The following is a 12241-nucleotide window of genomic DNA, read 5'->3' on the forward strand; positions in this document are numbered from 1 at the left end:
AGCAGTAAAGAACAATAATATCCTTAAGTGTATTTCCTGCCTTTTCATCACTGATCACTTGCTGTACTTTGCATCTATACCAGCATTTATCTTCAGAAAAACATCCACCGTAGATCTGTAGATCAGAAGAGAAAGTGGCATTCTATAAGCATAAGTGCACCTCAAAATTATATACCACAGTCCATTACAACACTTATTTTTCAAAAGTTTGTAATCTGGATATTTGCACAATATTGAAACAAAGTGGCAGTTCACCTAACTCAGTATCCTGTCTCCTATGTTAGCATACGCTGCATGCTTCAAAATATATAATCCTCAATAGATCTTGTTACACAATACGATACTTTGAAGAAATGTTTTATCATGCTGCAAAACATGTTATGTATTGGATTCATGGAGCTTTTGCTATGTGCCATGCTACACAGTTTTACAGACAATACTAAATAAATAATAAATAAAAATAATAATAGACATGAAGAAGGTAAATGCCAACCACAATATCGTAGAGATTTCTGGATTTTATTTTTTTAATGAAATCAAAAAGGTGATCATAAGAATAATCTAATTTACCTGCACAACCATATGCAGTTCAGGAGATGAGGTAGTCTACTATGAAGCAAGTTATAGGTAAACTTAAGTAGCATAAGTGTGGGCATGCGTACTTTTTTCATGTACGTATATAAAGATATACGTACACACACACCCCCTAGAAAATTTTCACTATTACTCTATTTTGCATTTTTCCCCCCCCCCCTGAGTATCTGGGGTTTATCTTTTAGTTGACAGAATAAAAGTTATATTACAAAAAATAATAAAAAAAAAATCTAAGAAATCAGTTGTGTAGAATAAAGATTTTTACATATGTGTAAAAAAACTATAAATTCACACACTCCACACGTACACCCCCCCTTTACCTTAGTAAAATCAGGATTGCCAAAAACTGAGTTGGCCTGAGGACAAACTTCAGCCAGTGCATGACTTAATTTCAAGATGTCATTATTTCTACTGATGTTCTAAGAAGTAGGAGGGGAGAGTAAAAAGTGTTAGCTATCATTTGAAAGCCTTTAAACATCTGTTTCAAAAGCCAATAAATAAGTCAAAACATCTACTAATCCTGACACCACTGCACTGCCCTGACAAGTTTCACCTTCTAAATCTTGAACTGTATATACAAGCTTGTTTGCAATTTATTTCCAACACTGGAAAGCGACTTTCAGGGGTTAGGGAACATACTATGGTGAGATGTCACTCTAGCAGAAAATTGGTCTGAAAAAAATATTTACTTTAACAGCTTAACTTTTTTTTAGACATTTTGTGAAAATGACAGTCATAAGACCTTGCAAAAATCTGATTTTAAAACTCATATAATGTAAGCATTCATGTATTTTTGGGACGAAGTATGTAGCACTCCTCTTCCAACGTTATGGGAAAAGGTCACAACTTTTTTAGATCTTGTTTTCCTAGTTGTAGGAATAACTGTTTGGTTTGACTGATGTGAACAAGTCCTTTTAATTGTATTTTGGTCTATCAAGTTGTAAAAACCTGTATCAACTACAGATGATGAGACATCTATTTTATTTTAAGTTCAAAGTGTAGAAAATAAAGAGTGTGGAGAGGGAGAGAAAAAATTAGTGTAATAAAAATGACTTTTGCTTATTCACTAAAAGAATAGTAGGGTACAGAACACTAGAAAAATTCTTGGATTAAGTTCAGAATGAATAAATTCAAATTCTAAAGAAGGAAATTATTACTAGTGATAGCTCTAATGATCTCCTTAGAAGAAAACAGTCAATGCATAAATTTATAAGTAGTTTAAATAAACTCATGTATCATAATGAGTCTGTGAGTACACATACAGTTAAGCCAATACTTGAAAAGACTTCCAAGTAATTAAGAATACTGTAATTAAAAAGGACACCATCAACATGATATCTAGTGAATTAAAAAAAAAAAAAGTTAAAAGCAGTTTCAGGTAGCACATCTGCCACTGAGTCCCCCTACCAGTTTTGGGTTTTACAATCATTTACTCTATTTTAAGTGTTGCTTTTCCTGCCACTGTGTGCCCACATGAAGAATTAGGGATATTGGCCATATACAGGAAAGTGAAACTAACTATAAACAAAGTCCTGTCAAATTCACAAAGTAAAAACAAGACAATCTGAATATTTTTCCTAATTTTTCAGTTATCTTAAGTGTTACTTGTAACACCACACACCTGACAAAACACATGTATCACCTACATCCCCAAAAGATAGCATGTCCATTGTTTAAAGTTATGTACCTGGGGATGGGCAACACAGACCAAGTTCTCATTAAAAGCCACAAAAAGTTACAGAAACCTCCAACCTGGTGTGCTGTTTCCCATTCTAACTTGAGAATCACAATAGATTTTTCCATTATTTTTGTTTTGTCAGAATGTTAAAGTTAGTCATGTTAAAAGTTTAAAGGCCCCAAGATCAACTTTCCATACTATTCCTGATCCAACACTGATAGTTCTAACATTCAAGCTTTTATGTAGGACCTACTGTACACTGAATAGAGTAAGTCCATGCAAAATCCAAGTTGGCTGATGGTCAGTAGTTTTCTAATCCAATTCAGAAGGCAATATGTGACTCCTGTTTATGTGAGTATTAAGCAACTGAACAGCTGGATGGAATATTTTAACCACATTGTTGGATGTTCAACTTTGGAGCCTAAGGAGTTTGTTTTTTACCCCAAGTCCCATTCATATATCCATCAGGCATTTCAAATTTTGTGTAAGTACATCCCTGCCATTTTTGTGTGAAACTAGAACAAACAAACACCTTATTGGAATATCTTATTCAAGAAGGTTTTTTTACATCACCTGCGCCCAAAATGTCACAGCGTCTTCAACATGACAACCAACCACATCTCCAACTGGGAGGGAAAAAAAAATATTTTAAATCAATTCTGAATTTCAGTGTTAACAAAGAAACAATCTATTTTCCTTCAGTACCTTTATTGTATCCTGTGTCTTCATCCATTACGACAAATCCTGAAACAATACAAAACATCTAGAGTTTAACCTAATAGTAGAAATTAAGGAACAAATAACCACTTTACTAGTAAAATCAATCTGGAATTCACGGAGACATGCATGGAGCCACACAATGACATTTTCCAGTCTCTTTTCAGACTTTAAATGCAATTTAATTACACTGTAGATCTGGAAATAGAATCTGTCCGCTAAATAGTGCGATCAGAACCAACAATGGAAGGAGAGGACATTTTTCCTAAAGACATCAAAACTAATAGCGGCGCCATTCTCCTCTCCTCCCCCAATATATATGAGAGAGCAGAGGGCTTTGTTCTAAGAACTGTATTTAATAACCTGGAGGATTTTTCCCTGATTAGAATTGTATGAATATGGTTTAGGATCGCCTAATAGAATCTAAAGGTTACCATCAAATCTACAACTGTGTGTAAAGAGGGCATATTTTAAGCATGGCCCTATGGAAACAACAACTTTGTACTGTACTTCTGATCTAGATGGCAAAATGGCAGCTTCCCCAGAGAAAATCCTGCTTTACCTAAACTGTTGCTAGTATAGGTACAACTGTAACGTGGAAAAAGTCTAATGGTCGTCAAGAAATCCCATCAATAAAGAATTATCTGCTCATCTTAATAGTCCTAAACCACTGACTCAACTGCCAACTTCCAGAAAATACATTCAAGTGTCTGATCATTAATCTGCATTTCAACTTTTTCCAGTTGGGCCTTCATCTGACTATGGCAGCTCCACCAGTACAAGCTCCAAGCTGACCTAGCATGGTTTACAGCAATGCAGTTTACCGTGATTTGCAACCAACTGGTTTTTACATGGAAAGGGCCCCTGCAGCCTGGTTTTTAAGTGCTGAACCCCAGGCTGCTGTGAGCATTTAGTGGGAGTGGATCCCGGAGACCCGTGGCCTCTTGCCAGGGGCCTGGCTCCCAGAACTCATGCAAGAGGAGTTGCAAAAAGCCGTCCCCGCTGCTGCCCTTCACACCAACCCCAGTGCCGCAGGCCAACGGGAAGAAGCATGCCCTGGTCTTACACCACCCGTGCCCCAGCACATATTGCACCCGATCCCCGGCGACAGCGGCCAGGATTAACCCCAGGAGCGCTGCACCGGTCCCGCCACCGAGGAGCCAGCCCGTGGCTGCAGGTATCGGATGCGGGGACGGGGGAAGGTTACCCGCAGCGCGCGCTGCCCGTGCTGCGAGCCCCCCGCGCACGTGCAGCTTCAGCCTCCAGAGGCAGCCGGGCCGGGAGACTCACACACACCCACCTACCCCGCGACCGAGGGAGGGAGCGCGCCCCTTCCCGCCCTGCGCATACGCACGGGAACCCGCCCACGCCACGCCGGTGCCCGCTCTCACGAGACGCGTCAAGCGGCGCGCGCGCCGGGGGCGAGATGCTGAGAGGCCTCGTGGCGCTGCGAGGCGGGAAGGTCGCTGCTGTCAGCGGCTCCGCGCCTCTGGCTCCGCCGCGGGCCTCTGGCCTCAGCGGGGGCTGTGCTAGCAGGGGCGAGGGGCAGAGACCAGGGGGCGGCTTCGCGCCCCTGTCACCACGGGGATTTAATTCAGAAACAGAGCAAATATTTGGATTTTTTAAAAAATCGTCTTCCCCGCCCACACCAGCAACGGGCTTCGCACCACCCCTAGCACGAGGCCGTGCCTGGTGGTATCCCCGGCCCGACACTGCTGCCCCGCATGGCCCCGGCTTCGCCAGCGCATGGCAGCCTCCCTTACAAGTCTCTCCCCTGCAGTGTCACTTCCCAGCACCCGCTCCCCCGCCCACCCTTCGGCAGGCGCCTGGGTCTCTCTTCTGAGCCCTTCCCTGGCGTGTCCCTTACAGAAGATGCTCCTTCCAGTTTGAAAGTCTTTGCTTTCATGTGGTGTTACATCCGTGCTTAATGTAGGGTAGCCAACCCTCTGGCATTGTCCTGGCGTCTCCAGGAACTAAAGTGTGCATAATTAAATCTTCAGTCAAAGATTATGTGGTGAGGAGACCTCCAGGAATACCTCCAGCCAAAATTGGCAACCCGAATACTTAACCCTGGGTGTGACACGGAAGGCACTGTGGCAGACACACTGCCTTACGCTTATGATCACGAGAGGTCAAATGTAACTGCCATGTTTATGTTGTGGATGTTTTTGTGAAAAATACAGCAGTTTTTTTACTTGACCAGAAGAACAACTCCTACTAGTAGACAGAAATGTTACCTCCTTTTCAGGGAGACAACAGGCTTTTTCTTTTCTCTATGTTTGTACAGCACCCAGCACAAGAGAGCACTACCATAACATAAATATTAACTGAAACTACCCTGTTAAAAGTTCCCATACAAGTATGTTCTCATACAATTAATCTTTTCTTTTAAAAGAAAAATATTAAGACTCACACCTCAGAAACTCATCACTATCTTAACATGTCTCATCCTGATTGCATACAGGAAAAGAACCCCTGGATAATACTGTAAAAGAAGAGCATGGAAACCTCTAATCATGTAAAAACTCACACATGACTAGACAACAGGACCCAGTACAGGCTGATGATTTGGTTTCCATTTTTGGAATATGAATAAAATAACTTAATGGAAGCAGTCAGACTCCTAGATAAATATTTCTTGTACACTCTTGTCCAGATAACATATGAATGTGTGTTGCTCTGATCTCTGATTTCTCTTCTACTAGCTGTGAAATAATTATTTCATATACTTAGTTGATTTATAATTGTGTTGCTTTGTTATCGCCTATCATTTTTTAAAATAATTAACATTAAAAAAAGGATGGACAGGTGCTAGTAAGTCTGAAACCAGTTAGGGCAGAATATGGAAGGCTCTGTGGTTCCTGAATTCTGAAGATGGCTTTTTTTCTTTTTAAGTTCTGGCTATATGCAAGAAGCGGACAAGCCTCCAGAATAGGTTGTCCTGTTCCACAGCCAGTGTCTGCATACAGCTATCCAGCACATGTGCTTTGGCAGGCTATGGATATTTTTTAGTGGAAAAGACCCCATTGTTAGCATGGCTGTACTGATTTGTTTAAAAATGGGTCCCTCAGTCACACTTTAGCTATATACATACATGATACGGTCTTTGAAATTAGACAACTGGAATTCAGTCTTGTATTAAACAATGTCCTAACAATGATGTAAAATTTAGAACTCTAATTCTATCCTACCAAACAATCTCTTCCAAGCAACCAGAGTTATTTTTCAGATGAGACATTCCAGAAACCCTAAACACACATAGACCCCAATTCCCCAGACAATTACACATGCACAACTTGCCTTTAAAAATGGACAGTGTAAATTAAAAAAAAACAGTTATGACTAGGTATCTCTACTTGAGGTGAGATTGCATAATTACTCATCCTACATTTTTTAAAAGCCCTGAGATAAAAGCTTTAGGAGTGGGAATAGTTACATATATTGGTTAAAAGTCATCAAAGCAGTGGTGGTTTTACCCTATTTATAGCATAATAAAGGCAAAAGGTTTTATTTTATTAGAAAGAAAACTATTTGAAAAGCATTCTTCAGGGCTGATTAAGGGTTGTGAAATGTATTGAATAGCACCACTTCCAGGATAGCAAGACACCTCTCCCACTCCAGATTCCTTTGAATTAGCCACAAACTTTTAATAAGTCCAGGTGAATAACAGAGGAATTCACAATAGTACACTGATGAGTACATTAAAGTGCCTATAAAGAACTAATGTAGCTGGTCTGACAACTTCAGAGTGCGCTGGGTGAGTTCCAACGAGACTAAGGGCATGTCTACCCAACAAATTTAAGTCAATTTAAGTTATGTTGATGTAAAGCCACCACTATAATTAAACCACTGGTGCATGTCCACACTATGCTCCTTGTGTCGGTGAACAACATCCACATTAGCAGCACTTAAGAACATAAGAACAGCCATACTGGCTCAGACCAAAGGTCCATCTTGCCCAGTATCCTGTCTTCCAACAGTGGCCAATACCAGGTGCCCCAGAGGGAATTAACGGAACAGGTAATCATCAAGTGATCCATCCCCTGTCGTCCATTACCAAACAGACGCTAGGGACATCATCCCTGTCCATCCTGGATATTAACCATTGATGGACCTATCCTTCATTAACTTATCTAGTTATTTTTTGAACCCTTTTATAGTCTTGGCCTTCACAACATCCTCTGGCAAGGAGTTCCACAGGTTAACTATGCGTTGTGTGAAAAAATATTTCCTTTTGTTTGTTTTTAACCTGCTGCTTATTAATTTCATTGGTGACCCCTCATTCTTGTGTTATGAGAAGGAGTAAATAACACTTGCTTATTTACTTTCTCCACACCGGTTATGACTTTATAGACCTCTATCATATCCCCCCTTAGTCATCTCTTTTCCAAGCTGAAAAGTCTTATTAATCTATCCTCATATGGAAGCTGTTCCATACCCCTAATAATTTTTGTTGCCCTTTTCTGAACCTTTTCCAAGTCCAATATATCATTTTGAGATGGGGTGACCACATCTGCATGCAGTAATCAAGATGTGGGCGTACCATGGATATATATAGAGGCAATATGATATTTTCTGTTTTATTTTCTCTCTCTTTCTTAATGATTCCCAACATTCGGTTCACTTTTTTGACTGTCCCTACACATTGAGTGGATGTTTTCAGAGAACTAGCCACAATGACTCCAAGACTTTCTTGAGTGGTAACAGCTAATTTAGACCCCATCATTTTATATGTATAGTTGGGATTATGTTTCCTAATGTGCTTTACTTTGCATTTATCAACTTTGAATTTCATCTGCCATTTTGCTGCCCAGTCACCCAGTTTTGTGAGATCCTTTTATAGCTATCCACAGTCTGCTAGGGACTTAACTATCTTCAGTAGTTTTGTATCCTCTGCAAATTTTGCCACCTCACTGTTTACCCCTTTTTTCAGATCATTTATGAAAATGTTAAATAGGACTGGGCCCAGTATTGACTCCTGGGGGACACCACTATTTCCCTCTCTCCATTCTGAAAACTGACTGTTTATTCCTACCCTTTGTTCCCTATCTTTTAACCAGTTACCAATCCATGAGAGGACCTTCCCTCTTATCCCATGACAGCTTGCTTTGCTTAAGAGCCTTTGGTGAGGGACCTTGTCAAAGGCTTTCTGAAAATCTAAGTATACAATATCAACACGAGCTGCTGCCAGAGGGGGTGCGGATCGCTTTTGGGAGCCGCCTGAGGTAAGCACTGCACCCCTCACCCTCTCCTGCACCTCAACCCCTTACTCCAGCCCAGACACTGCACCCAAACTCCCTCCCTGAGCCTGCCCCCCTGCACCGCCTCCTGTACCCCAACTCCCTGCCCCAGCCCAGAGCCCACACCCAACGTAACTTGTGTCAATCAAAGTTTGTGGTATAGACAGGGCCTTACAAAGAGCTCTTCTTCAGGTCTGTGAAAGGTACTCAGAATGTCAAAGCTAGATACAAAGTGGAACAGATTCTTTAGCATAAGTAGTTAACACATATTGTAAAAAGAAAAGGAGTACTTGTGGCACCTTAGAGACTAACCAATTTATTTGAGCATAAGCTTTCGTGAGCTACAGCTCACTTCATCGGATGCATACTGTGGAAACACATTGTAAGAGACCATTCAAGGTGAAGTGGCCAGTTAACGCCTCTGCAGCCATAGGACAAAAAGGGGTGTGTTGGGGGAGTTAGTGGGTTACAGAGTGTTGTAATAAGCCATAAATCCAGTGTTTTTATTAAATCCATGATTTTTAGTGTCTAGCAGAGTTATGAATTTAAGCTTCCAGACTCATCTTTTGAAGGTACACTCCCCATTTTTTTATTCTTTGACTGCAAGGATGTTAACAAGACACTTTGAATGGTCTCTTACAGTATGCATCATAGGGGCCAACTTCTCCTGGTGCTGATGGGTGCTCCAGCCTCGAGCACCCACAGAGTTGGCGCCTATGCTATGCATTAATTAACTTGCTGAACAGTCTATTCCACTTTGTATTTAACTCTGACACTGAGTACCTTTCCCAGACCTGAAGAGCTCTCTGTAAGGTCAAAAGCTTGTCTCTTTTACCACCAGAAGTTGATTCAATACAATATTACCTCACCTCCTTGTGTCTCTAATATCCTGGGACCCACACAGCTACAACATTGCAAACAAAGGATAAGAAAGACATTTTAAAATGACAGGTTTCAGAGTAACAGCCGTGTTAGTCTGTATTCGCAAAAAGAAAAGGAGTACTTGTGGCACCTTAGAAACTAACCAATTTATTTGAGCATAAGGTTTCGTGAGCTACAGCTCACTTCATCGGATGCATCCGTTGCATCTGATGAAGTGAGCTGTAGCTCACGAAAGCTTATGCTCAAATAAATTGGTTAGTCTCGAAGGTGCCACAAGTACTCCTTTACATTTTAAAATGGCAATGAAAAACCCACTTAGGCCTTGTCTACACTGCCACTTTACAGCGCTGAAACTTTCTTGCTCAGGGATGTGAAAAACCAACCCCCTGAGTGATGCAAGTTTCAGCGCTGTAAAGTGGCAGTGTAGACAGTACACCAGCACTGGGAGCTGTGCACCCAGGACTAGTAGCTACTCCCCTCATCGGGGTGGTTTTTTTACAGTGCTGGGAGAGCTCTCGCCCAGCGCTGTTGCCATGACTACACAACCACATTAAAGTGCTGCCGCGGCGCGCTTTAATATTGGTAGTGAAGACATACCCTTAGTTTGCAATACCCACTTTGAAGATTAAATTTAGTGTCTTTCCCTATTTTTCCTTTTTTAATTACAAATTGTTTCCTTCCCCCAATTTCTAGTGAGCCTAAAATGAACATAGGTTTCAGAGTGGTAGTCGTGTTAGTCTGTATCAGCAAAAACAACGAGGAGTGCTTGTGGCACCTTAGAGACTAACACATTTATTTGGGCATATTTGGGAGTATATATATATATATTGCTTACTGTATTTTTCATTCCATGCATCTGATGAAGTGGGTTTTAGCCCACGAAAGCGTATGCCCAAATAAATGTTAGTCTCTAAGATGCCACAAAGACTCCTCATTGTTTTCAAAATGAACATGTAACTTCATGTTTACTTCAAAGTTTCTGCATTAGCATAGCATATGTTGTAGTGCTTGTTCATGAGATAACACTGTGCTGGAATCAACAGGGGGAGCTTAAATTCATCTCCAGAAGTGCCACATAAAAGTTAGCTATTTTTATTTTAAAAATTCTCAGCAGCAGAGATTTTTAATATATATTTATATTTAATATTAAATGGATATGGGCTATCCTATTATGCATTTTAATGAATTTAATAAGTGTGTTAGCTAAATAGATTGACATACTTAATATGTCATAGCTCTGCATGGCATTGTACAGAGAAATAAATACACATCTCCTGCCTCAAGGAGCTCACAATCTAAACTGGGTAAGGTATGATACAGAAAAACCTATTTAGCCAGCGGGAGGTTTTCCAGAAAACAAGATTCAATAGTTGCTGGTTTTCATGCAGTATATATTTTGTCCCTTCTTTCTTAATTTATATTTGATTAGTTTGGCAGGAGTATGATGGTCATTTTGGGGAGGCTGTAGGACATAAAGGATCAAGGAGGATAATAGTGGTGTAGAGGAAGGTTGGGAAAAATCACAGAGAGTTTCAGAGTAGTAGCTGTGTTAGTCTGTATCCGCAAAAAGAAAAGGAGTACTTGTGGCACCTCAGCGACTAACAAATTTATCTGAGCATAAGCTTTTGTGAGCTACAGCTCACTTCATCAGATGCATGCAGTGGAAAATACAGTGGGGAGATTTTATCTGTAATAGAGTGACCAGATAGCTTGAAGTGAGGCCAGTCCTTGTTTACAGACAGCCCCCCAACCTGAAGCAAATACTCACCAGCAACTACACACCACACAACAAAACCACTAACCCAGGAACCTATCCTTGCAACAAAGCCCATTGCCAGCTGTGTCCACATATCTATTCAGGGGATACTATCATAGGGCCTAATCACATCAGCCACACTATCAGAGGCTTGTTCACCTGCACATCTACCAATGTGATATATGCCATCATGTGCCAGCAATGCCCCTCTGCCATGTACATTGGCCAAACCGGACAGTCTCTATGTAAAAGAATAAATGGACACAAATCAGACGTCAAGAATTATAACATTCAAAAACCAGTCGGAGAACACTTCAACCTCTCTGGTCACTCGATTACAGACCAGAAGTCACAATTCTTGAACAAAAAAACTTCAAAAACAGACTCCAGAGAGAGACTGCTGAATTGGAATTAATTTGCAAACTGAACACCATTACATTAGGCTTGAATAAAGACTGGGAGTGGATGTGTCATTACACAAAGTAAAACTATTTCCCCATGTTTATTCCCCCCGCACACACACACACTGTTCCTCACATGTTCCTGTCAACTGCTGGAAATGGCCCACCTTGATTATCACTACAAAAGGTTTTTTTTCTCTCCTGCTGGTAATAGCTCACCTTATCTGATCACTCTTGTTACAGTGTGTATGGTAACATCCATTGTTTCATGTTCTCTGTATATAAAATCTCCCCACTGTATTTTCCACTGCATGCATCCAATGAAGTGAGCTGTAGCTCACGAAAGCTTATGCTCAAATAAATTTGTTAGTCTCTAAGGTGCCACAAGTACTCCTGTTCTTTTTACAGAGGTGAGTGTAAAAGGATACAAAACAGGCATGAAGGGAAGCAGAATTAGCTGAATGCAGAGCCTGAGGTGAGAGAAGAATATATGTTGGCAGGGACAGAGCTTGCAGAAGCTTGAGGGTGAGAAAAAACAATTTGAATTTGATGTGGAAGATGTGAAGCCAGTGAAGGGAGCAGTGTCTGTGTCTTTTAAGAAAATATTAAAACTACAACCCCAATGAGTAGAAAGTTAGGAACAAGAATAACTCTAAGTCCACATATAAAGAAGCAAGTATGTAATGGAAGTCTGATGATATGATGTGGTGTATAATGTATATTTTACTTGCTGTCCTAAGGCTCTGATTCAGCAAAGCACTTAAGCGTGTGTTTGCTGGATCAAAGCCTAAATGAAAAATTCTAGAAGTCTCTAAAAACCATAATTTTCTACTACATATGACTCATGCAGCAATATTTGAGAGCTTAGATAGTATGTCAAGCTACTTTGATAAAAAGTAACAATTTTATTTGAAAGAACCAGAATCACCAAGTATTTTTAAATGAATTTAATCAATACTTTAATATAGCAGTG

The 12241-nt window shown here is 40.5% G+C and overlaps 1 protein-coding gene across 5 annotated transcripts in view; it reads right to left on the bottom strand.

The window, feature by feature from the left end:
- Positions 1–4364, bottom strand: part of STK31 (serine/threonine kinase 31) — an 80156-nt gene extending 75792 nt beyond the window's left edge. For 3 of the 5 annotated variants that reach the window (XM_084621983.1, XM_084621982.1, XM_084621979.1), the window contains exons 1-5: positions 4012–4141; positions 2978–3016; positions 2846–2898; positions 915–1013; positions 41–115 (exon numbers count right to left, since the gene is read on the bottom strand). In XM_084621983.1, coding sequence (XP_084478109.1) covers positions 41–115; positions 915–1013; positions 2846–2898; positions 2978–3016; positions 4012–4042 — 297 coding nt within the window. In that variant the 5' untranslated portion in view covers positions 4043–4141. Of the gene's footprint in view, positions 1–40; positions 116–914; positions 1014–2845; positions 2899–2977; positions 3017–4011; positions 4142–4196 lie in introns of those variants that run through there. The other 2 variants (XM_084621981.1, XM_084621980.1) reach the window with 2 other exon arrangements.
- Positions 4365–12241: the final 7877 nt, after the last annotated feature.

This window comes from Lepidochelys olivacea (genome assembly GCF_965140295.1).
Source record: "Lepidochelys olivacea isolate rLepOli2 genome assembly, chromosome: 2".
Classification (NCBI taxonomy): domain Eukaryota; kingdom Metazoa; phylum Chordata; order Testudines; family Cheloniidae; genus Lepidochelys; species Lepidochelys olivacea.